We start from the raw sequence: 24,402 nt of genomic DNA, 5'->3' as shown, positions 1-24,402 counted from the left end.
GTGGAAGCTTACTTTCAACACTACTAATTCTACGGTTGTGAACGGGACTAAAATCAGTTGTTGAATTCGATACTTTCAGAGTTTCAATTTCCAACGTTCGTGACGTTCAATTTCCAATAACTATTGAATGGGCGAAGACGATAGATATTGGCTGAAAGAATGGAATTGTCTTCATCAAAATTATGATCTTCTTCCATTAGTTTACGGTGGTTCAATTATCGTCTTTATTGTTTTTGTGTTAATTTTACAATAGGCCGTATGAATAAAACAGTTTGCTTTGCTTTTCCTCTGTAAATTTTACCGAAAACTCTTGATATTAGACTAAAAATATAGAAGATGAGATGTACTCGTAGCTTCGAATTTCTAAGGGGTGACAACTAAAATTTTGGGATTTTTTTCTCGAGCGGTCAAAAAAAGACAAAGATACATGGAGAAGATCTGATCAACCAACATTGAAGATACATTATCAATTGTTGAAATAAAATTAGCGTACATTTGAAAACGGTCCGTAATCGGCTGTTCTGCGAAGCTTTCGTTTGACATCGATACAGGAGTGTTGTACGGCCTTGATGTACGGCCTTGAGGAATATTACTGGTCCTAGGTGACTACCTTGAGGAATTGCAGATGGAACAAAAAATTTTTCAGAATAATTAACACCAATTTTCACTACCAACTGGCGACTAGTGAGATACGAATATAACCAACTGGTAACTCTGCCGCCAAATCTTAGCCTTTCCAATTTGGCTATGGAGATTTAATGGTTAATGCTATCGGAGGCTACTGTTAGGTCAAAATAAATTGCATCAATTAGCTCAGAGCGATTATAACTATCTCTTATATAAGAAGTAAATGATAAAAAGTCTGTCACAGTATAGCGCTTTGGCATAAATCCGGGCTGGTCCTCAACAATGTATTGTTGGCAAAATCCATAAATGTGATTCAATACAGCAAGCTCAAAAAGTTTAGCAACCGAGCTCAGGGATGATATTCCACGAAAGATTTCAATGTGCGTTTTATCCCCTTTTTTATAGACGGGAACCAAAAACGAAGATTTCCAAAAAGTCGAAAACTTGCCTCTAGCCAAAGACATAAATATTAAAAATACGAAGTGGTAGAGTCAATCGGCTAGCAGTGCATTTTTGCAGCAGAGCAGATGGAATTCCATCAAGACCAACACAGTAAAACGTTTTAAGTCTAAATATTGCTGACTGATTTGGGTGAAAAACTGATCAAGAAAAGGGACCGCTCCAGCAGCAGATTCAATTTGTCCCAGATTCAAAAACTCCTCTGAATTTAACAGCAAAGAGATCACTAATTACCTGCGGGTCCGAACTTTAGCGCCCGTTGTACGTAATTGAAGAAGGCAGTCCAGACTCATTCCTTTGATCATTTACAACCCCAACTTCCCAACCAGCATTTTCATATGGGTATAAAAGATAAACATCAGCATTATGTAGATATACATGCAAATAAATCGTATTTGATGCGCACAATTGACATATCCATACTAATTTGGAGGCGATATACGTGATTAGAAATAATTTTAAGCGTTACGACTATATAAGTGTTTATATACGATAATATCCGATTAAGCGCGACTCGCTTTGTACTGCTATACAAATTTGTGCTGAAAATCGTATGTATGCCAGTTATTATCATTATATACGATATAAAATCAACTTGGGCCCACTTCCCACTTGGGTCAATTCTCCTACATTGATATACGAGTTGGTTCTGTCTGGGTTCGGGTTCGATTCCAGTTTGCGTTGCTTTGAGCTGATGTAGGACCTAGAGCATAATTGGCTCATACGTAAATATGCATGGTTTAGTCTCACATAGTAATCCCTCAACTCACATCGTTCGTAAGGATGATTGAATAATGTGTCACAGTAAAACATAAAGTTTTACCAAGTCTCGTTCGCTGAATTTTACACTTAAAAATTCCAAGTATTCGTCCATGGGTGAGGTCTCACCCAGTGTCAGTGTAATTCGTTTCGTCAGAATACCATGTTCTTGCATTATTTGCCACAGCTTATTTCGTTTAACTGAATCGTACGCTGCCTTAAAGTCCACAAAGTTGTACTCTCAGATGTTGATGAACTTTTACACTCGAGTCGATGTTCATTTTTGAAAATAGGGCAAATGCGGCCATCCAACCAGTCCTCCGGTCCTCCGTCCTGCGAGTGCATTAAGCACAAAAGCCCCCCCTTAAGTAATACCGATAAGGTGGTGCCAGGGGGGATTGAGGCTGGAGACTCGAGTAGGGTTTTAGTGGGTCGGGATCCTCACGCCCCATTAGGGGGGTCGGAATACCTAAACCTCACTCCCTGAGTTGTCTTCTCAGGTGTCTGATAGTACCGTATCTTCTAAGGTGCTTAGCAGATTTCCCAACTCGTAAAAAAAACCAGTCCTCCGGCATTTGTTCTTCGTCTCAAATCATGACAATTTTTTTTTTTTAGATTATAGTCACTTTAACCAGTTTTGGGTCATTCGTGACTTCTGCGGGGTTGGGATTTGAACCCGAGTCCACTGCGTGAGAGGCGTGAATGCTAACCACTACGCCGGGACTGACCCCAAATCATGACAATGATTCGGTGGATTACTTCATATAGTCGCTCGCTCTCCGCTTTTAGACTTTCAGCCGGGATACTTTCCTTCTCAGTAGCCATGTCGTTTTTCAGCTCACTGGTCACAGTGTATTGGTGGCTCCACAGCTTGGCCATCGCTCATAATTCTTATCCTGTTCCTGTTAATCCACGTATTTACCCTTCAGTTCAACAACATCTGGAAGTGCTCCTTCTATCTGGCTTCCACCGCCATTTTGTCAATAACTGTCACTTGATTAGTTAAATGGTTAAAATATGAGAATTACACTTTCAGCATCTCAAAACAATGGATCCCTCGATCGCCAAGAGGCCAAATAGTTTTCAACAAAGATTATTTTTCAGCAGATTTTGTGGTTAGGCCACAAATAACAAATTATTTGGAAAGTAAAGAGGAGAAGAATAGGGATTTTGAATGCAGTCAAAGCTTTTTTGGCGGCCTTCTAGAATTTGGCCGGCATATTGGATTTTATCAGAAAATCACATTTTTCGCCATTAGCACATCAACCGCTCAGCTTTCCAATAGTCAGCTTGAAATTTAAAGTGGTTGGTTGAATCATGGCGAAAAAATTGATCTTCTGATAAAATACAATATGGCGACCGAGTCCATCAAGCTGACCGCCAATTTTAATAACCTTCATTTAAAAGCTCTATCATTCTTTGTTACACAATCATGTAGTTTGTTATCTGTTTCATTGCAAATTTAAAAAATATTACATGATAAAAATGGCAAGATTTACTAAAAATTAGCTAAAGAAAAATCGTATTGGACCCTCACACTACATGTAACCGCTGGCGCAGACGGTTACCGACTAACGGTTGCTAAGTACAAACCGAATACGGTCTGTACGGTTGCAACAAATACAGTCAACAAAAATATACTCGCGCTGGATAAATGTGCGAATGAATAATAGAATCAGGCAAGCGCCAACAAAATCTTAATATTAGACCACAGAGTATAGACGGCTTAGTGGTGTAATTGATTAAACAACACACTCAACTAGAGATTGAGAGTTGTGAGTTCGACTCTCACCTTCGCTAAGTTTATATTTTTGGCCTAATTTCAAGAACTTTTCAGTTTGCCTGAATCTACATTTTTGGCATTAAGCATTTATTCTTTTCCAACAGAAAAAAGTATGCCGACTGCTATACGTCGTTAAAAGAAAAAAGAAAACTAAAAATTAACTTCTTTGAAAAGTGTTCGGCGCCTTGGTAAACGATAGGGCTCACTGTGTTGAGATACAGAAAGTCTAATTGTCATTGCTTTAACCATTTTCAACCAATCATGTGCAAAAATTTAAAGACCCTTTGTCAGTTTCTCCGTGCAATAAGAATTACTCATATAATCATAAGACACATTCCGCCGTGACGTTACAACGTTTTGACTTTTCTTTGCACAGTATTTATGTTTTAGCTGGGAAAATCGTTGAGAAACCCCTAAATATTATTATATATTTGGAAAGAGCATAAAATTTCCTATTAAAAGTGAACAAATTAATAGCATTTGCTTTGCCCAGATTGTTTTGGAAAGCAAATATGTAGCGTGACGTTATAACGCGCCAGAAATACGTCTGTTGGTTCTTCTGTTAAAAACCCGATTTAATCCACCTAGTGGTGAAAGGAACCTTCGTTATACGGTCTTACTTGGTATTTGAGATAGAAATCGACACATTTTCGGAACATAATTCATCTATTAGTTAACGTTGCGTAATGCGTTGGTTTACATAAAAATTTTGAAAATTGAATAAGTTTACAAATTTTGAACAAACTAGGAACACTTTTAAATTTTTATAGATTCTTTTTTCATGAAATTGCTGAGTAAGGATAAATAAGTTGTTATTAATTTGAGTAAGTGCCAATAAAAGTAAGTTGTAAGAGGAAATCTTATTGTTTAACATATACATTGCCTAGTAAAGGTCTAGTTTATAGGTTTTTGAACTATGCATAATTTCCTGTAAAGCCATTCTATTTGATTCACATCAATAGAGTTTTCTTGAATAATTTTCATCAATTTTCATTAACCTTCGGTTACTCACGCTGTTGTATTTTGTACAACACGTGTAGGTTTTTCAATGCCATATTGTTATAAAGTTACAAATCGTTGTTTAACTAACGTATATTCTTCAATAAACTTATTCTGAGCAAAATGTCATAATTATTCAATGCATTAATATATTAAATTGTTGGGAAAATAGATCAGTATAAACCACCATCACAGAAACGAAACAATCAGCATGCGAGGTGTACCGCAATTGACCCCAAGTGGAATTTTCTCTCGTTTCTTCATATGGAAAAATGGTGTCTGTATGCAGCAAAACTAGCCAATGTAAAATGTTTAAAATGTATCCGTCTGCTGGTAGTCGAGTAATTCGTAGTCAAAATTAAGGTATTTTTTATAATCAAAGTTCTACAGTTCCTAAACAAGCAAACATAGAGGTATACTATATTCAGCAAAGTTGTGTATTTTTATCATTTGTACAACTATGTAATACAAGGAAAAGTCATACAACAATTACAAAAAGAGCAAAAATATAAAAACTGAGTTTACAAATTCATATACAATAAATAAGATTTTTCTATCTTAGCTGCAGAGATGGAAGGTTACTGTCTCTAGCAAAATTTCTTGTAATAATATGCTCTATAACTTTGCAGAACACATCAATGTGTTATATTGACACTGAAGAAAAATATTTTTTTTTATTTCACTTTTAGGGGGATTAATCAAAATTTAGATTCCACCAGACGATAGAGCTTTTAATTTCAAGAAACTATTCTAAAGTTTCGATAAACCTAAAACCAAGTTTTCCCAGTCAAACCTCTAGTGCGCACGTTTTCTTTGGTTTGGGGTTATAGTGCGTGCGAGGAACTGTGTTACAAAAGTTGGCGCGAGTGTTCGAGGGTTAATATCTTTTGACCGGTACAACCAATTCTTATGAAATTTTCCATATATATTCGTAGTGTCAAAACCTCTCGTTTGATATTAAAATAATTGAAATTAGGTAAATTATCTTGGTTAAAATCATTATAAATTATTGTTAATTTTGGTGTGGTGTATACGGTTGCTCATAACTTTCAAATTAAAAGGCTAATCAAAAAACCATTCAATAGTGATCTATTAGGATATATTATCTTTCAAATGAGACTAACAGCACATAAATCGTTTTGGCCATCTCTAAGAAACAGGCGATAATTATTATCTTGTCAAAACAGGTTTTTTAAGCATAACTTTTAAACTACTTGTTTGTTTTCAATTAAAAATTCCTGAACAATTTAGCTTTAATAAGGGCTTTTATTTGATACTAAGATCGTTGAAATCGGTCATGTAGTTTTGAAGAAACCCGTGTCACGTATTTTTCACATTTTTGCTTATAACTCTTAAACGAAACGTCGTGTCACGAAACAACTCAATAGTGATTTACTAGACAATAACACCTTTCAAATAAAAGTAATAGCGAACCATTCGGTTCAGCCATCTCTGAGAAACAGGCGATAGAAAAAATCATTACATACATACACACACACACACACACACACACAGACATTGCTCAAATCGTCGAACCCTATCGATTGGTATATGTGACTCGGATCAATTTCGTGTTTTTCGACCAATTTTTAAACCTTTGTTATAGTATAACAAAGGTAAAAACATGAAAATTCTGCTCTCTTTCAAATTTTATCTAAAGATGTTCTTCTATGATTTGATAAGAGATGAATACTGAACAACTTGCCGTTTTCAGAATTCCGATAGTTAGTGAAGTTAATTTTTAAACAGCTTTTACTTTTCGTGACGTTACAACGCTCTGCTTTGCACAGAGAGGGTCGTAGCTCCGTTGTAACGTCACGAAAAATCTGTTCATTTAATATTCATTAATTATCGCTGTTGCTGCCCTCTGTACATAAGGGATAATCCAAAAATGCATTGTTAATTTGTCTTTCACTATTTCGCCTACGTAATTGTGGGGTTGTTCACAAATTACGTAGCGCTGTGGAAGGGATGCTAAGAAAGTGAGACATAAGTAATAGCAACGAAACCTTAAGTTATAGCATAATAATTGCTTCAGAAAAGTTTCTTAATTTAAAAAGCACTTTCTAGTGGTGAAAAAATATTCGGGCATTAGGGTATCCTCAAGCAGATACAAAAAATATTTTCTCTATTTTAAGTCAGAAATGGTTTCTGTCTACAGAAAATTTGTAGAAAAACTAATTTTAAGAAACTTTGTTGAATACTTAAGATTTATATTTCTTACATAAAAAAAGTTATAGAGCCAAACTCTTAGGGACACCCTTAAAAATTTTTTTTCGATCTAGCTCTTTAATAACCCTTCGTATGGCTTACAAATGTTCTAAGAAATTGATAATCTAATTAAATTGCACATTTTTGTCGAAAATAGTAGAGCACTATCTTTTTCCCTTTAGAAACTATCACTGGCTTTTTTATTTTTATATGTACTCTTTAAGAGGGTGTATCTCGAGGGAGAGCAGCTATGAGCAGCTAATCTCACTTGTTTTTTTTTGAGTTAATTTATGCTGTATTCCACCATGTACATCTTAGGGTAGAAGACTGTGGAAAATCTAAAAAAAATATTATGAAGGCAACCGTAGGTGAACATGTATAAATAAAAGAAACAAGGGATAGCTCCTTAAGGAAAAAAGATAGATTTCTACTATCTTCGACGAAAATGTGCAATTTAACTCGATTACCAATTTCTTAGAACATCTAAAAGGCGTACGAAGCGTTATTGGAGAACTAGATCGAAAAAAAATTTTTTAAGGGTGTCTCTAAGAGTTTTGCACTATAACTTTTTTCATGTAAGAAATATAAATCTTCAGTATTCAACGAAGTTTCTTGAAATTAGTTTTTTTACAAACTTTCTGTAGACAGCAATCATTTCTGAATTAAAATAGAGAAAATATTTTTTGTATCTGCTTGAGGACACCCTAATGTCCGAATATTTTTTCACCACTAGAAAGTGCTTTTTAAATGAAGAAACTTTCTTGAAGCAACTATAATGCTATGTCTTAAGGTTTCGATGCTATTACTTATGTCTCACTTGTTTTGAATCCGTCCGGCTGCCCGCCGTGACGTTACAACGCGAGCTTCAATCAGTTGTAACTTAGGTTCTACTTAACTTATCATCATTCTTTAGGCACCGTTTTAAAGGTATTTTTGAGTACAAAGAGAATACGGATTATTAGATTGTTCGAATTTGTACTTTTCTGCGAAAGCGAAAAAGTACACCTTTTTCGTGACGTTACAACGCAAAAAAATGGCCCTATTTCATCCACTTGAAATACAAAATAACTGCAAAATTACATCCAAACTATTTTTGGAATGGATTCAGCATATATTCCTTTGTAAGTTGGTCGAAAACAAATGATATCATGAAATGTTTTAGCGCACTGTAGCACTATTTTTAAAAATATCACGAAAAATCATTTATTTCTTGTAAATTTCATTTATTTTTGATACACGTTTTATATAACTTCTGAAAATGCTAGAATATCAGTCATGGCAGTTTTGAAAGGTTCAAACATTGCCCAATCATGAAAAAATATTCAACAATGCTAAAAGCAACTTTTATAAAATGTCTGGTTGGTATACCGGCCCGCAGAATGTGTCATAAGGATTTAAACGAAAACCATTCTTTTTGCTCACGAAATTTTTATTTAATTGAACTGAACTTTTTCATAAAAAAATTTTATATGGAAATTCATGTCAGGTGTTCCTCAAAGCTTCCACTGAATCGCGGATTTAAGGACAAGCGGATGTGTTGGTAAAGGTTTTATTAAAGTTTTATTGGACTTTCGCAGACGGTGGGTGGCATGTTGCGCCGTCTTTCTGAAACCATAGCTCCTCCATATTAAGGGCTATTTTGGAGGAAAAACGGATCAGTTAATCCACCGGCCCATAACGCGTACTAAACAGTGACTTTTTCACAATACAATGACACGGGGATTCTCTGCAGTTACCACAATTTGCAGACGCGAGAAATGGCATGACAAACTGAATGCAACACAAGTGGCATGTTAAAATGATCATACGTATTCAAAAAGGGTTATGTTCATTTGTATTTACAAATAGTAAACATGAAAAACTTATTCTAATCATGAGAAATGAACAAAAACGCGTTGAAAGAATTTCAAAGATTTGAATTTTTCGAACCTTAAAGTGTAATGATTTTGCGATCAAAATTTGGTAAATTTGTCGAACTTCCTTCGCATTCAGTTGTTATAACCTCGAATTGAATTCGTGTTAAACATTACATTCGTTGTTACTTAAAACAATGTCGTAATTTTGTTCTCATTTACAGTGAAATGTCAGAAGAACATGACGAGTCTGTTGGTTTCTATCTGTTCGTCCATTTTTTCCATCTTTCCTGTTTGAGTTGCAGATTGATCAGTCGCATAGTTTTGGTGGCGTAATAGCTCAACAAACGTATATAAATTTTCCAAGCGCCGATCAGCTATTGACATTCTGCTATCAGTTTTCAACCTACCAAATGAAATGGTTGAAAGTGTAATGAATAAATAGAATCCCACGTGCTTAAGTTCTTCGGTACTCTCGCAACGGAGACGAAGCAAAACAGACCATACAGAAGCATTCGCCGTACTTGCAACCACTTACCTACAAATTTCCAAGGGTCCCTCAAGGCGCGCATTTGGGCACTGTTCTTTTTATGTTATTTATAAATGACATTTGCTTCCCACTTGAATCCATACATATGTACTTGCACATGCCGATGACAAGAAGCTGTACGTGGAAATAACGAATGCGAAAAATGTTGGCTCATTCCAGAACGCCATAAATGTATTCCACACATGGTGCAGCAAAAACTTATTGGAAAATATTACGCATTTAACTAGTTATAATGAACAGAATTGTTAATAGTAACCCCGGCTTTTGAAATTCAAAAGGTCATTGACGATCTTTTAAAGCTTATTGCAAATATTGAAATTTTTATGACTTGTCGATCTGATTTTCTCTCTTAGTCTTAGAGCAAATTTTATTCGACTTTTGCAAATATTTTAATCCTTTTAGATGTTCCATTTCTTTAATAACGGGTTAGAGCCGAGGATTTAATTCGCGCCACCGATTCTGTCTAATTGATTACACACTCTCATCATCGAAAGGAATCGGAAGAAACTTTTCCATCAAGCAAAGCTGCATCATTACAGTCCATTAGCAGTGAACAATGATCTCTCTCGTACAGCAGCAGCAGAAAACCTCATCATACATGCTCCTACTGCTGCTGCTGCTGCACTCATATCCGAAGCGGGCGGAAAAAGCTGAAATCGTAATCTTTTACGATAATGGCAAAACTTACTCACCGACGACGACGATGACGACGACGACTACAACGACGTCGCATTCAGTGGGGTGGCCTAGCTGATGCCATCCGCCGGCAAGCCAATAGTTCCGCTTCGTATTAATTAGCGAAATGAGCCCAGACAGCCAGCCAGCCAGCCAGCCAGCTCGAGCCACGGCAGTGAGCAAAACACAAGATTATCGAAGTTATTTTTTTCGCAAATAATTACCCCTACGTGCAGAAAATGCCCTCCGGCGAAGGAAATACCTTCTCCGGGTCGAGCGCGTCGCCTTTTCTTCCGGGCAAAGGAGAAGCTATATAATTAAGTCATTGTTTACCTCTAATTATGCATACTCCTACACAAACACCGGGACCCGGGCGACCGTTTTCCTCTGGAGATGCTCGGCCAACCAAAGTGTGAAAGTTAAATTTAATTCCCTGCGCCGGCTGAAGGACTTTGCTAGAACGCTGGGAGGGAAGGAGGGAATGGAAGACCGAGGTTTTGTGTCTTCATCGGTTTCACCCTCATTAGCAATATTCTATAGTTTCAAATTTAAATAAACAGCTAAACTGAAGCGAACACTGCGATGGCATCCCTATGCTGCAAACATGGTGGTCGACGATCCACATTGGGGTTGCCACAGTACGAAGACGGTCAAAATTCTACCTTTAGGTATTAGTTGCTGTTCCAGCGGATTTTGCCCCAAATCATCCCACTATGCAGCTCCTTTTTAATGCCACCACTGGGGAAACAAGGTGGCGTGGACGCATAGGTATTTGAAATGGGTCCATCCACTTTCATCCCATCCATGCCTGCAATATCCCACACTCACACTACAGCATACCTGGAAACACACATATTCGACCCACCCGTTCGTTGGAGCGTTCGGCGTCCATACTGCACTATTCGGCAGCTGTTAACATTAATTACGTCAATGTTGGACGAATGCAGCTGAAGTCCCGATGGCATGTTCTACCGTTTACAATAGCTTGACGGCCGACGACTGGGAAGGTGATCCGCAGCTCATCAACGTCGATTACGATGAGAAGGACGTCGTCGTCGTCGTCATCGGCGTCGTCATCCTCGTTTCCAAGTACCATCGATATACATAACATAGAGTAGGTACAATTTGATGAAGCAGTCAGTCAGGCTTCGAGGGGCGGAAACAACTATAGCTTGGACGTTAGCGGGAGCAGGACATTGTTGGAGCTGGATGGGCCGGGACCTGACGGATCTAACGGCCGGACGAGGGAGGAAAGCGGCGGAAAAGCTCACTGCTCTTGTGTGCTAGGTGAACTGCGGCAATATCGTTGTCGTCCACCCTCGCATTGAACGACTGCTACACTATCGAATATCAGCACACCCGGCAAAGGCAAACGAGCTCTTAACGGGAGACGGTGGCAGCGGCGGCGGCGGCGCTCACTATCTCTCCCGTGTGTGTGTCACGTTTCCGCTGGATGGTAATTAATTTGTTAATTAATTAATTAATTAGATAAGTTAATTAAAGGAGTGCGATAGTCGCATGTCGCTTCAGGGCCTGAAAGAGGGTGATTACAAGGAAAACGTTGTGTGTATAAACTGAGTATGCATACTTTTATAATTGCTACCGAGGAGCGTTGAACCATCGGAACCATCATCATCAGTCGTTCGAGAGCAAGAATCGGATGCACACTGCGTGGTAGTTCACTGTGAAACTGTTTTCGAGTGAAGCAGGCCGATTTTTTCAGTATAATTTATTTTCATCCCAACAATCTGGGATCAATATACCTCACATATGTTATAGGTTTAAAAGAATAACTAAATTCCACAAATTTTCGTGGTAAGGAGGGGCACACTGTTTTATTTAATATTTGTTGTTGAATGATTCCCGGTAAGAGTGAAGAAAAACAACATAAAAATGATACGGAACCAATTCAATGGTGATTCCAAGCAAAGAAACCCACGGAATCTAAACGGTCAGGGCATAAAGTTGAAGTTTACCAGCAGTTCAGGAGCATCGATTGCGCATTTCAAGAGTTTGGCGACAAAGACGGTTCTGGATGCATCCTTCCTTTCACTTGAAGTTTCGTTATTAAGCAACTTACCTACGTATCCAGAACGGATCGCATAAGCGAAAAATAAAGGGCACACAAATAATATGCGTCCAGAAATATGCATGTTAAAACATGTTAAAATATGCATGTTAACAATACTGATACTATCCAGACTAGCTCCATCAATTTGCTAAGCATACACGATCGGAGATTCATTGCGTGTGAAGGTATTAACTGAGCATTTAGAAACGTTCACGACGAATTTTATTAAACATTATCTTTCTGTAAACTTGTCGATAAAATTTTGCAGTAGTTTGCAATCTTCAACAGATCGCACAGCGAATTATATTTCAAAATTGTCAGCGTATAATGGTGTGCAACCAGGCTTTCTAATACCGGCGTAATTGAAAAATAATAGTAATAGTAACGATCCCAAATTACTTCCCTGTGGAACTACAGACTGATTGCAGAAACCGTACGATTCAACGAAGCCTAACTTTACTGAAAGCTGATGATTTATAATATACTTCTAAAGCCAGCAGACAAAGGCAACAGAGGCATATATTACGACTTAAATTCCGGAGCCGTATTTAGTGTTAATATTTTTTCGTAAGCTACGCTTAACAAGTTGTCGTTGTGACTCCTATCTGTTGTCCAATGCTGGAAGGTGCATGGATCGAACCAAGCTATAATCTAGCTTGGACAAAAGCTAGCAGCATTGGACAAAAGATAGGAGTCACAAAAACAACTTGTTAAGCTAAGCTACCTATTACCCCCCCCCCCCCCTTCCTTCCCACTCTTTCCCCTCCTTTCCCGAAAAATTTTCATTACTTTCATCTACCGTCCTTCCATCAATTGTAAAAAACCATCGTTTTCAAAAAATATTAATATTAATGCCTGACCGCATTTCAAAGTCAAAGACTAAAACACGAGTTTGGTCAAGTATTTGGTGGTTAATGCGATCAAAAGAAATCATTTTGCAATACAGTATATTAAACATCGTAATTTGCTAACAATTAATTACACAAAACGGTACTCAAATAGAGTATGACACCGAAGTGATACAAAAATTACACCAATAATGACAGAAAAATTATGTAGAAGACAGAAATGATACAAAAATGCTATTTTAATGTCATTTTTGACCAGTGGTTGGAATGTTCGCGAAAAAGCGATTATTTGAATCGATAAACATCCCTCATGAACATCACTATTCGCCTGCCTCACCGATAATACATCCATCGGCTCTGAATTTTATCACGAACTGAACCTCATTGTGAGCATCGGAATTCTTTCAAAAATTGAATATTGAATATTGGGTGTGGCCGTTTTAGCGGGTATAGTTAGAATGCCCGGGGATGCCGGAAAGTATTCAAATTTATGGCAGCATAAAAAGAGAATAGTTTAAAGTAGCGTTTTGCTTTGCACACGATTTTCGTATATTCTGCGATGCTATGAAGGGTTAATGTATGTGGTTAGCATTTTTATATGTATAAAAAAGATAAAAACCAGCATTACGTACATATATACATGCTAATAAGTCGTATTTGATGCGCAAAATTGGCATATCCGTGATATTTTGCAGGTGATATGCGTGATAAGGAATAAACATACACGTTTCATCGATATAAGTAATTATATACGATAATATCCGATTAAGCACGACCCGCTCCGTACTGATATACGATTCTGTGCTGAATATCGTATGTATGTCAGCTATTATCATTATATATGACTGAAAATCAACTTGGGAGGACTTTACTAAGCTTTTGTTACGATTCCGAATTTGTTAAGAGCGATTTACGATAATTTTCGGATATTGATGTATGATTTGGTGCTAGCTGAGTTGTTTTCTCATGATTAAATCGTTTGCTGATGCGCATATATTGATTTAGCGAATTTTCCAACCTCTGAAAATGACACAAAAATAACATATAAACGCTTCAAAAAATATTCAAAAATTACCCCAAAATGATACAAAAAGATAAAAATATGATAGAAATGTATTATAAAAATATTTAAAAGTAATTCAAAAATGATTAAAAAAATAATACTAATATGGCACAACATGACATAAAAAGCTACTTCTGAGAAAATTTCTAATAAAACGCTCATGGCAGGTACAGTAACTCCCGCTACCTCGAACTACGACAATGCCTGACCAACCAGCTAGTCACAACACGTTCGAATTTCGATTATGACAGACTGTTAGAGTTTTTTCTAAGCTAATTTAACCTCACAGCAACGCAGCCAATTCTGGAAAGCATCCTAGAAAATGACGAATCCTTGAATTAATCATTTTTCTTGTCAACGGCCAGGCCAACTGCGCAGCATGTACCGCAGAGAGAATTCCAAGGAATTAAGTGGAACCAGAAATATTACCTAATTCCATCAAACTCCTTGAAATCAAGGGGAAAGAAGAAAGCGTGTACCTCCCGTACCAAACGCTTTCCATATTGATAATGATTTATTTACAGTAGTTGGGAGTATCTTTGCTATTTGAGGTTAAGTGATACTCCGGACCCTCGAGGATTAACTAATGGCATTTAGACCAGAAGCCAGGTTACAATTGTCCAAGGATATAGCGCCTTATTTCGTTCGCTGAAAATAGATTAATCAACCAAAAATATTAGTTTAAATATTATAACATTTGAAAATAAAGTCGCGTGGTTCAATGATTGCCTAAAACTACGGTAGTAAGGTTAGGAACTGAAAACCACACCAGCCCGTACCTCCTAGCTTGGCTACTTTCCTGGTACGGCCACGTGGAGGCGCTAGGTAGGGGCTTAAGATGGCTAGAGCTATGTTGGGTGCTTTTTCCTAGTTACCTTCCCCATTTCATACCCTGAGACACTGTTTGAGTTTGTACTGTATATTAACAGTAGGACTACGAATGCGGGTACAATTCGACAATGCTTGACAATATGAAAATGTTCAGCAGTTTGTTACGCAAATCTATAATTTAATACCTGTAATTATCTGTACTCTGCATATCATTGTTATCAGTTTGTTAAAGTTTATAATTCGTCTAAAGGTTAAACCATTGGGCCACAATTACACATATTCCAATGATTAGCGATGATTTCGCATTTTGACAATTTTTTGACAATTGAAACTGGAAACTGGAATGCAGTTGACGAAGTTATCTTACTTAAGGAGCTCACTTGAAACTATGGGTAAACCGCAAAAAAATAATTATTCTGGGTTACCATTTACAACACTGATTCGCATTCGGTAATTTCTATGAAATTGTTGATAGCACCATTCATTGTGATAAATTGATTTGAAGTATAATTATCTTACAACTAACATGTAGACAGCCAGTTAAAATATCAAATATCTAACGTTCTCTGCATCATACTAGTTCCTTTCCACACTCTACAATACAGCTATTTGCTATTTGCAATGCCCAAAAACTATTCTCGAATAAGACAGTCGCTGATTTCCCTCGCTTTGAAAATTACTGCGTCACCTCTCATGCACAAATATCCCTCCAGCCCTGTTTCCGTGAAAGACAACAGTTTCGAACAAACTCTTGCAGCGATATGGATGCAATCTGGCAAAAGGAAAGGATGATCGCTCACTTTTCTGTAACGTTTCACTTTTAGGACATCAAATTGGACTAGATTGGATGTTTAAAGATAAAATCGGTTGAAGAAAAGGGATGGTTTTAAACTTTTACAAAATTTTTACTTTCTTCTTCTTCTTCTTCTTCTTCTTCAGCAGCATAGAGCCGGGGTGGCTCGTGCTGTTTCAAGCACTCGTCTCCATTCAACTCGGTCTTGGGCCACTCGTCGCCAATTTCCTAGTCGTCTCAGAAGTCGCAAATCGCTTTCGACCTGGTCGAGCCATCGTGCACGTTGGGCCCCCCTGTTCCTGGTGCCGGTGGGGTTGTTGAAGAGGACCGTTTTCGTCGCACTGTCGTCCGGCATCCTTACGACGTGTCCGGCCCACCGTAGCCTGCTAACTTTCGCTAGATGTACGATGGGAATCTCCCCAAGCAGTGCCTGTAGCTCGTGATTCATACGCCTCCGCCACTCTCCGCTTTCAGTTTGTACTCCGCCAAATATCGTCCGCAGCACTTTCCGCTCAAACACGGCAAGGGCGCGTATGTCCTCCGTAAGCAGCGTCACGGCTTCAAGTCCATAAAGAACTACCGGTCTAATAATGGTTTTGTACATTGTTAGCTTCGTGCGGCGGCGTATGCTTCCTGATCGTAGCGTTTTACGAAGGGCAAAGTAGGCCCGATTTCCCGCTTGGATGCGCCGCTGGATCTCCTTACTAGTGTTGTTGTCCGCGGTCACCTGCGATCCCAAATACACGAACTCTTCTACCACTTCTAGTTCGTCGCCGTCAACGGTTACCGTCCGTGGGAGGCGCGCATTTGTTTCCTTTGAGCCTCTTCCTTTCATGTATTTGGTCTTCGACGCATTTATTTTTAGCCCAATTCTCCTAGACTCCGCTTTCAGTCTGGCGTAGATTGCCTCCGCCGTCGCAAAGTTCCTGGCTATGATATCGAAGTCATCTGCAAAGCCTAGAAGTTGGCTACTCTTGGTAAAAATCGTGCCTCTCGTTTCAATGCCCGCTCGTCGGATCACCCCCTCAAGAGCGATGTTGAACAGCATGCAGGATAGACCGTCACCTTGTCTCAACCCTCGTCGCGTCTCGAAGGGACTCGAGAGTGTCCCAGAGATGCGTACGAAACACATCACTCGATCCAATGTAGCTCTGATCAGTCGCGTCAGTTTGTCCGGAAAACCGTATTCGTGCATTATCTGCCATAGCTTGTCTCGATCGACTGTATCGTATGCTGCTTTGAAATCGATAAAGATGTGATGCGTGGGCACGTTGTACTCCCGACATTTCTGCAAGATCTGTCGGATAGTAAACATTTGGTCCGTAGTTGCGCGAGCCCCCATGAAACCCGCCTGATAATTCCCTACGAAACCTTGTGCTATCGGTGACAGCCGGCGTAACAGGATCTGGGAGAGTACCTTGTAGGCGGCGTTTACCAACGTAATACCACGATAGTTGCAGCAGTCTAGCCGATCACCCTTTTTGTAGATGGGACAAACCACTCCTTCCATCCATTCCTCCGGTAGCTTTTCCTCCTCCCAAATCCTCGAAATAACCCAGTGTAGAGCCTTTGCTAGCGTTTCCCCGCCATGTTTATAAAGCTCTGCCGGTAGGCGGTCCTTCCCAGCGGCTTTATTGGTCTTCAGCAACCTGATTTCTCGTTTGACTTCTTGGAGATCAGGTGCTAGGACATCACTATCTTCCATGGGCGCTCCTAGGTTAATTTCCGTTCCGCCTCCTTCTGCGACTTCGCCATTGAGGTGTTCATCGAAGAACTGCTTCCACCTGTCGACCACCTCGCGCTCGTTTGTAATTAGATTCCCTCCCTCGTCCCTACACATGTCAGGTTTCGGTGTGTAGCCCTTCCGAGTTTGGTTCACCTTCTCATAAAACTTGCGCGTGTCATTAGCTCGGAATAGTTGTTCTAATTCTTCACGATCTCTGTCCTCCTTTTGGCGCTTTTTTCTCCTCAGGATCGTGGTCAACTGGTTCCTAGCTCGTCGGTACTTGGCCAGGTTCTCTCTAGTGGCAATACTTAGATAATTTTTCCAAGCGTTTTTTTTCTCCTCCACCGCTTGTTGGCATTCCCCATCAAACCAATCATTTTGTGTACTCCGAGGCTCAATACCTAGTGCCGCGGTTGCGGCCTCTCCGATGGCCGAGCGTATTCTGCCCCAACCGTCTTCGAGGTTTGAAGCACCTAACTCCTCGGAAGAAGGCAGTGCCTCATTCAGTACTCGCGCGTAGTTCTCGGCAGCTTGTGGGTTATCTAGCTGCCTGATGTTCAGCCGAGGAGGGCGGCTTTGACGTGTCCGGTATACGGTGGACAGCTTTGAGCGCACATGTACTGCTACTAGGTAATGGTCAGAATCAATATCCGCACCCCGACGGGAGCGTACGTTCGTGATGTTAGAGAAGAACCGGCCCTCTATGAGAACGTGGTCAATTTGGTTCATTGTACGTTGGTCAGGTGATCTCCAGGTGGCTTTGTGGATATCCTTGCGCGGGAAAAAGGTACTTCGGATCACCAGGCCTCGGGAAGCTGCGAAGTTTATACATCGTTGGCCGTTATCGTTTGTGTCGGTGTGCAGGCTATGGGGTCCTATCACCGGTCTATACATTTCTTCCCTACCGACCTGGGCGTTCATATCCCCGATGACGATCTTGATGTCCCGTGACGAGCAGCTGTCGTACGTAGCCTCCAGCCTCGCGTAGAACGCTTCTTTCTCATCGTCGGGTCTACCTTCGTGCGGGCAGTGCACGTTAATGATGCTATAATTGAAGAAACGGCCCTTTATCCTCAATACACACATTCTCTCGTTGATCGCCTTCCAATCTATCACGCGATCCTGCATTCCGCCCAGCACTACAAAGCCCGTTCCCAGTTCGTTGGTAGCGCCACCGCTCTGGTAAAACTGGGCCTTTCCGCCACGTATCTTCCATACCTTCTCTCCTTTGCGACAGATTTCCTGCAGAGCTACGATGCCGAGTTTGCGGGGTTCCAGCTGTTCAATCAGCACCCGCTCGCAACCTGCGAAATTTAGCGATCTGCAGTTCCAAGTCCCGAGTCTCCATTCGTCGTCCTTATTTCGTCGCCTAGGTCGATGCCGAATATTCCGCTCCGAATATGCTTGAATGTTGTTAGTTTGTGTTGTTTAGGTGTGTAGCCGTACTGGGGCAACACAACCGAGTCTCGTGGTGGGGCTGCCATCTTATAGTGCCGAGACTCACTACCTCCTTCCCGGTTAGTATACGACCTTAGTTTCCACCGGGGTTGGTTACCCGATCTCCGCTAAGGTTGCTCGTATTCCGGCTGGTACCACGAGGAGGTCGGGATCGGAGTTGCTGGATAAGAGGCTAACGACCACTATGGGGTCTATATTCCGCATTATCTAGCCGTTTACCAGCCAATTTTTACTTTCAGGGCATCAAATTGGACTAGGTTTAATGTTTAACCCTTTATAAGGCCGTGGCAATTATTTTGCCACCAACGAAAAATATTTGTTTTGCGTCTATAATGACATCAATATAATTATAAAATAAATAAAATCGGTTGAGGAAAAGCGGTGGTTTTGCACTCTGGTGTACATCCCGAGCACAGACATCAAATTGGTATAGGTTTAAATGTAAATAATCTTCAACCTCTTGGAACGGGGAGTTTCACTCTCACACGTTAGAACTTTGTTGTTGTCTTTTCCAACCAATCAGGATACGAGAATTTCTAGTTGGAAAATGCTACATTATTTTCAATTTTTCAATAGTGTACAGTTACGAATAAGTAGCGTTCTTCTTCGTTGCTTTTCAAAGAAATAAGAAAAAAAAATTAGAAAGAATAAGACATGATAAGTGACATAATGGTTCAAAATGGTTCAAAAACATTTATAACATATGTCAAGTAACCATGTTAGTTTTATTTCACTCTTAATGCGGTTTTTGATCTATTTTAAAAAAACTTGTCATAAAACTGTAATAAAACCCTAATTGCTTTTTGCGATGCTAACTAAATGATCAAAAATGACATAAGAATTACACAAAAATGATCCAAGAATGACATGAAAATGATACAAAAAGAAAATTTGATATAAAAATGATACAAAACTCACACAAAATAACATGAAAAAGATATGAAAATAATTATAAAAAAATAACAGATACATGAATAATACCAAAATTATTAAAAATATCACACAATGACACTGTTCGAAAATAATACGCAAATAAACATTAAAATAGCAAGCCAAGTTGCACAAAAATAAGATCAAATTCGTACCAAAACAATGCGGATTTTCTCTATTAGAAACCATACACCATTCTATAGCAGACCAGTTTTTCAAGGTTATTTATTTTCAGAATCAAAACATCAGTATTGGGTCATTGTTTTTAAAAAATACCAAGCTTCATAAACTTTTTAATTATTCTTTAAAAATAGCCTATGCATCTAAATAATGTACAATTGTTGGACTCTACACAATTATTTCCCTTATCGCAGCGATAAGTTATCCCACCGTACTAATGTCGTTCATTTTATGTCCATTTAATTGCAGATTATTCGGCTCGGGAGCCTGTTCAGCCTGCCATCAGACGATACCCGCCAACGAGCTGGTGATGCGAACCACCTCGCACACGACGATAAACAACAACCTGAACAACGCCAACAACCAGAACGGGGCCGGCAACAACAACGGCCAGTCGGCTCCGCAGTTGCACGTGTTTCACTTAAAGTGTTTCCAGTGCTCCAAGTGCGGGTGCCGGCTGATGCCGGGCGATCGGTACTACATGCTCGGCGGAAGTTTAGTCTGCGAACAGGACTGGCACAAGCTGGTCAAGAGTTCGAATGCCGCCGCGAATCCACCCCTGCGTAAAGGAAAAGTCGGGCGACCACGGCGATCGAGGGACTGAGATGGACCTCGGCTGGGTCGTCCGCCCAAGGTGAAACGTCCACCGTTGGGAATCGACGAGACGCCCAGCACTAGGACTGCCGCGACGACACCAGCTGCCCTGCTGGACGATCTAGAGCTGACCGCGCAACGGAACCTAGCCCTAGCTCGTCTGAACTCCTCGCCTCTTCCACCGATCCAGACCAACCACATGAACAGTACCAACACTAACAATGTCGGCGGTAGCGGAGGGTCCAACAATGTCGGCCCCGCAGCTACCACTCACGAGCAGAGTCTGTACAGTCATCTGTATGGAAAAGAAATGGGTTTGATGAGAAAGTTAAGCAATATCGATGACTACCCAAATCACGTCGTTGCGGCCGCGGCCCGCAATTATCAGCAACTGTTGCAACATCCCGACAGCGTCATACCGCCAGGAGCCGGCCACCAAATGCAGCAAAACTTCGCTGCTCATCCACATGCCGCTAAATTCAATCAGTTCAATTACCCGAGTGCGGGTGGTTTGCTAAAGCCCTGCTACGACTACTCCGGACAGCAGCAACAGCAGCAACACCACTTGCAATCCCATCAGACAGCATCGGGAACGGCGGCCCCGACGTCCAATCAACAGATGAAAAAGGAAATATTTAATCTGGGTGGCAGCAATGGAGCAGATATATACTCACCTCAGTCGGCACCAGGAAACGCCACCACGTCATCGCCTGTGGCCTCAGCCAGCGGTTCGACCAACACCACCGCCACTTTATCATCCATGGCAAATGGGGGAGGCGGCGCAGGAGGCAGTGGTTCACTGTCATACATGAATCTTCATCAGCCATCATCCGCAGCTGCAGCAGCCGCCGCCGCCGCAGCCGCTGCTGCCATGTATGCCAATCATTTCAGCACTAGTGGACCGAACGGCACAGGTGCTTCGCTGGACAATGCCGGTGACAGTCTGGCCGATTTCAACCCGATGCGTAACTCCAACAATTCCAACCCTCACTCCACCGCCGGCAGTAACAACAATCTAATCAAATCCGCCACCGACCCGTCAGCCCTCATGGCAAGAAGCTCAATTATGAATAATTTAAATAATAATCTTAATAAAATCGAACCAAATAACGATACCACTCTTAACGATAATAACAATAATCCACATAATCATCACCATCAGCAGCAGCAGCAGCAGCAACAGCAACAGCAACAAGGCCACAATCATCTCTCCGCGCACCATCAGCAGCAACAGCAGCAGCAGCACCATCCGGGCGGCGGTCACGGTGGCCATCATCAGTCCTCGCCATTCCACCATCAAATGATGGGAGGCGTTGGTGGTGCAAGCGGTGGCGGATCCGGTCCTGGCAATAATGACGATGATAACGATAAATTATCGTCACCATTAACGGGTACCTCTACGCTTACCAATCCCGATTTGAACGATCCAGAGAACGATAGCAATGATGATGGGTATACGATTCTGTAAAAATAGAACCCAACAGCTGCTTCCCGGCGTTACGGCGAGCGGACGGTAGAGAAACGCGCGACGGAACAATTTGTACTGGGATTGCAGCAGTCGCAGGAATTTTGTATGATGTCGGTCAACCAGCCATAATGCGTCTCCATTAAAACCGTTCGGTGGAGACCTACGGTCAGTCACTTGTGCAAGGAAGGAATAGGTGAAATCCCAGTGCGAGTACTGCGGCAGATGAAGAAACACTATTATTGATGTGAAATGGACAGTCCTTCGATTCATTCATCACCTGGATAAACCATCTCACATCCCAAAGCTCCAGTCAACCCGTCATAACTATAGCATGACTTGTAAATAGTTAATAACAGTAAAATGAACAACATTTCCATCACAATTTCTTCATCAAAGAACAAAGCAAAATCAACGTGTGCCATTTTGATCGTCATTTTCTTCCAACGCGCGCATCGCTCTGCCACTGAAGAAGACAAACAACGGGGGTGGTAAATTGAAGATATTATTATTATTATTGCTATCATTCAGCCACTTGTGATGTTGCAAAACCTAACTAAAGTGTTAAGTTATAAATCGATTGTATCGCGAAGCAAAGTCTTCGGCAAATCAGAACGCGACAGCAGTTTTTGTCAGTTAGAAAACGAAGCATCTCTCTTCTCAAATAATACTTAGGGAAAATTGTTTAAAAATCCGAATACTTACAGCGAAAATGAACAGACACGCGAGAACAAAATACAGAGGATTAGAGATTTAAGTATAATTGTAAAAAGAACTCAACCTACTGAATAGTCCTAGCCGATAAGCATTAAAAAATAAAGTGAAAGCGTTGTGTTGATCCAGCAATTACTTGACGCGATAATATTTAGCAGAAAAAAAGATAAGGAATAAAACTACCAAAACGTCGCTGCATCTTACATTTTTGTTTGTTGATTAATTTATATTAAACTTGGATATACGCTCTATAGTTAAAAACTTTCGACTCGAAGCGCCTAACTTCGTTTCCGAGATCGAGAGACTATCCGTGTAGCATAAGTGCAGTCAGTGGTAATAAGCAAAAAGAAAACAACTAAATCACGAATTCATTTGTCAGACAACAACGGTACGAAAAAAATTCAAAGATTGGTGCAACAATCACAACCCTCCGAGCTTGGCAACGAGTGACGACGAGGAACGATTTATCCATCCTTCAATAAAGAACGAACAAAAATAGCTGTTAAATGGTAACAAAAAAAAAACAATGCTACTCGTTAAGTAAACTATCACCATCACAAGGTGAATATTCGAATAGATGTGAAAAAACTTGATTGGCAACCGTGGATTTCCTGTGTAAATTATTTGAACAAAACAACAGTGGAAGCTGTATCCGCGCGATGCCACATCCGTAGGCACTCACACACAGCACACACGCAAACACACACACACACATTCGATTCTGTAATTATTAACTGATAACTATAAAAAAAGCTATTGAAATGACTTATTACAATTATTGACTAATGAGTAAACAATTATTGATTAAAAAGCAAAATCACTATGAAGAGAACCCGAACTTTGCGAACCGGCAAACCGAGGTGGAAAATACAGAAAATTATCTTGAAGAAAATTGCCGTGTGTGTTTATTTCAACTCAAATAGACAATGGAAAAGAAATGGTTTCCACCACCCCTTTATCGAAGGCGTTTACTGATAGAAAAGTTTGAAACAGCTCATAAAAGCTCTAGGAAAGATTATCTTAATTCTAGCGTAGAAACTAATATATTATCAAAGCAGAGCCACTTCGAAGCTTATCCCTTGACGCGGTTATATATTTCAGTTTGGAAGCAAGGAAAGATTTGTTCCGTGAGTTATCATGCTTATTCTTTAAGCATTTTTCGGTTAATCCTTTATAAGGCAGTGGCAATAATATTGCCACCAACGAAAAATATTTGTTTTACTTCTATAATAATCTTCTTATATAAAAAAGAAGTGAAAAAATTCGATCACGCATCGCTTAAGAACGAACCGTCCGATTTGCGCCGTCTTTTTTCAGTATGTTCGTCTCCACTACCGCTATGCTTTAACGGCGAGAAAAATCGGGAAATCTGCTGGCGAGATTGGAAATATCGAAAAATTAGTTTTCCATATAAAATTGCAATGTATTTACTGCAACCTACTACGATATTATATTCAATGTCGGGTAGCGTCGTTAGGCAAACAACGGTGTTAATAAGTAGTACGAATAAAACTGTGTTTTGATCTTTTTATAAGAAATAGGAACGAAATGTGATTTTTCCGTGATCGAAGTAAAACTTTCATTGATTCCAGTGAGGTTTTTTTCTTCTGGGAGACATAATGCCACCAATTAAAAGATCGCATATTGGTTTGCACAGTCGCAATGCAAGGAGATTGACGATTCGCCGTGCAAGTCAAACTCCCCAGCAACGTGTAGAAGCGAAAACAGCTTCAATAACCTGTGTTACGGATTCATGCCAGGAATATGCCAGGACTACAGCAAACTGCCGTGTATTACGGATTCATGCCAGGAA

General features: G+C 40.1%; 2 protein-coding genes across 2 annotated transcripts in view; both read left to right on the top strand.

Moving 5' to 3' along the window:
- Window positions 1-20,455, top strand: part of LOC128742102 (LIM domain transcription factor LMO4.1) — a 75,049-nt gene extending 54,594 nt beyond the window's left edge. Inside the window, exon 3 of the mRNA XM_053838318.1 lies at window positions 20,066-20,455. Within this exon, the coding sequence (XP_053694293.1) occupies window positions 20,066-20,420 (355 nt within the window). The 3' untranslated portion in view covers window positions 20,421-20,455. The remainder of the gene's footprint in view (window positions 1-20,065) is intronic.
- A 154-nt stretch (window positions 20,456-20,609) lies between these two features.
- Window positions 20,610-21,878, top strand: LOC128740813 (alpha-protein kinase 1-like). Its single transcript, XM_053836378.1, has one exon. The coding sequence runs from the start codon at window positions 20,610-20,612 to the stop codon at window positions 21,876-21,878; it is 1,269 nt and encodes a 422-aa protein (XP_053692353.1).
- The last annotated feature ends 2,524 nt before the right edge of the window (window positions 21,879-24,402 follow it).

The sequence above is a fragment of the Sabethes cyaneus genome, chromosome 3, assembly GCF_943734655.1.
Source record: "Sabethes cyaneus chromosome 3, idSabCyanKW18_F2, whole genome shotgun sequence".
Taxonomy (NCBI): domain Eukaryota; kingdom Metazoa; phylum Arthropoda; class Insecta; order Diptera; family Culicidae; genus Sabethes; species Sabethes cyaneus.
Note: the sequence above shows the minus strand (reverse complement) of the source record. Positions and strands in the feature narration are given on the sequence as shown.

Excerpts from the sequence above, each read along its gene's own strand:
- LOC128740813 (XM_053836378.1), top strand. The coding sequence starts at position 20,610 with ATGAACAGTACCAACACTAACAATGTCGGCGGTAGCGGAGGGTCCAAC.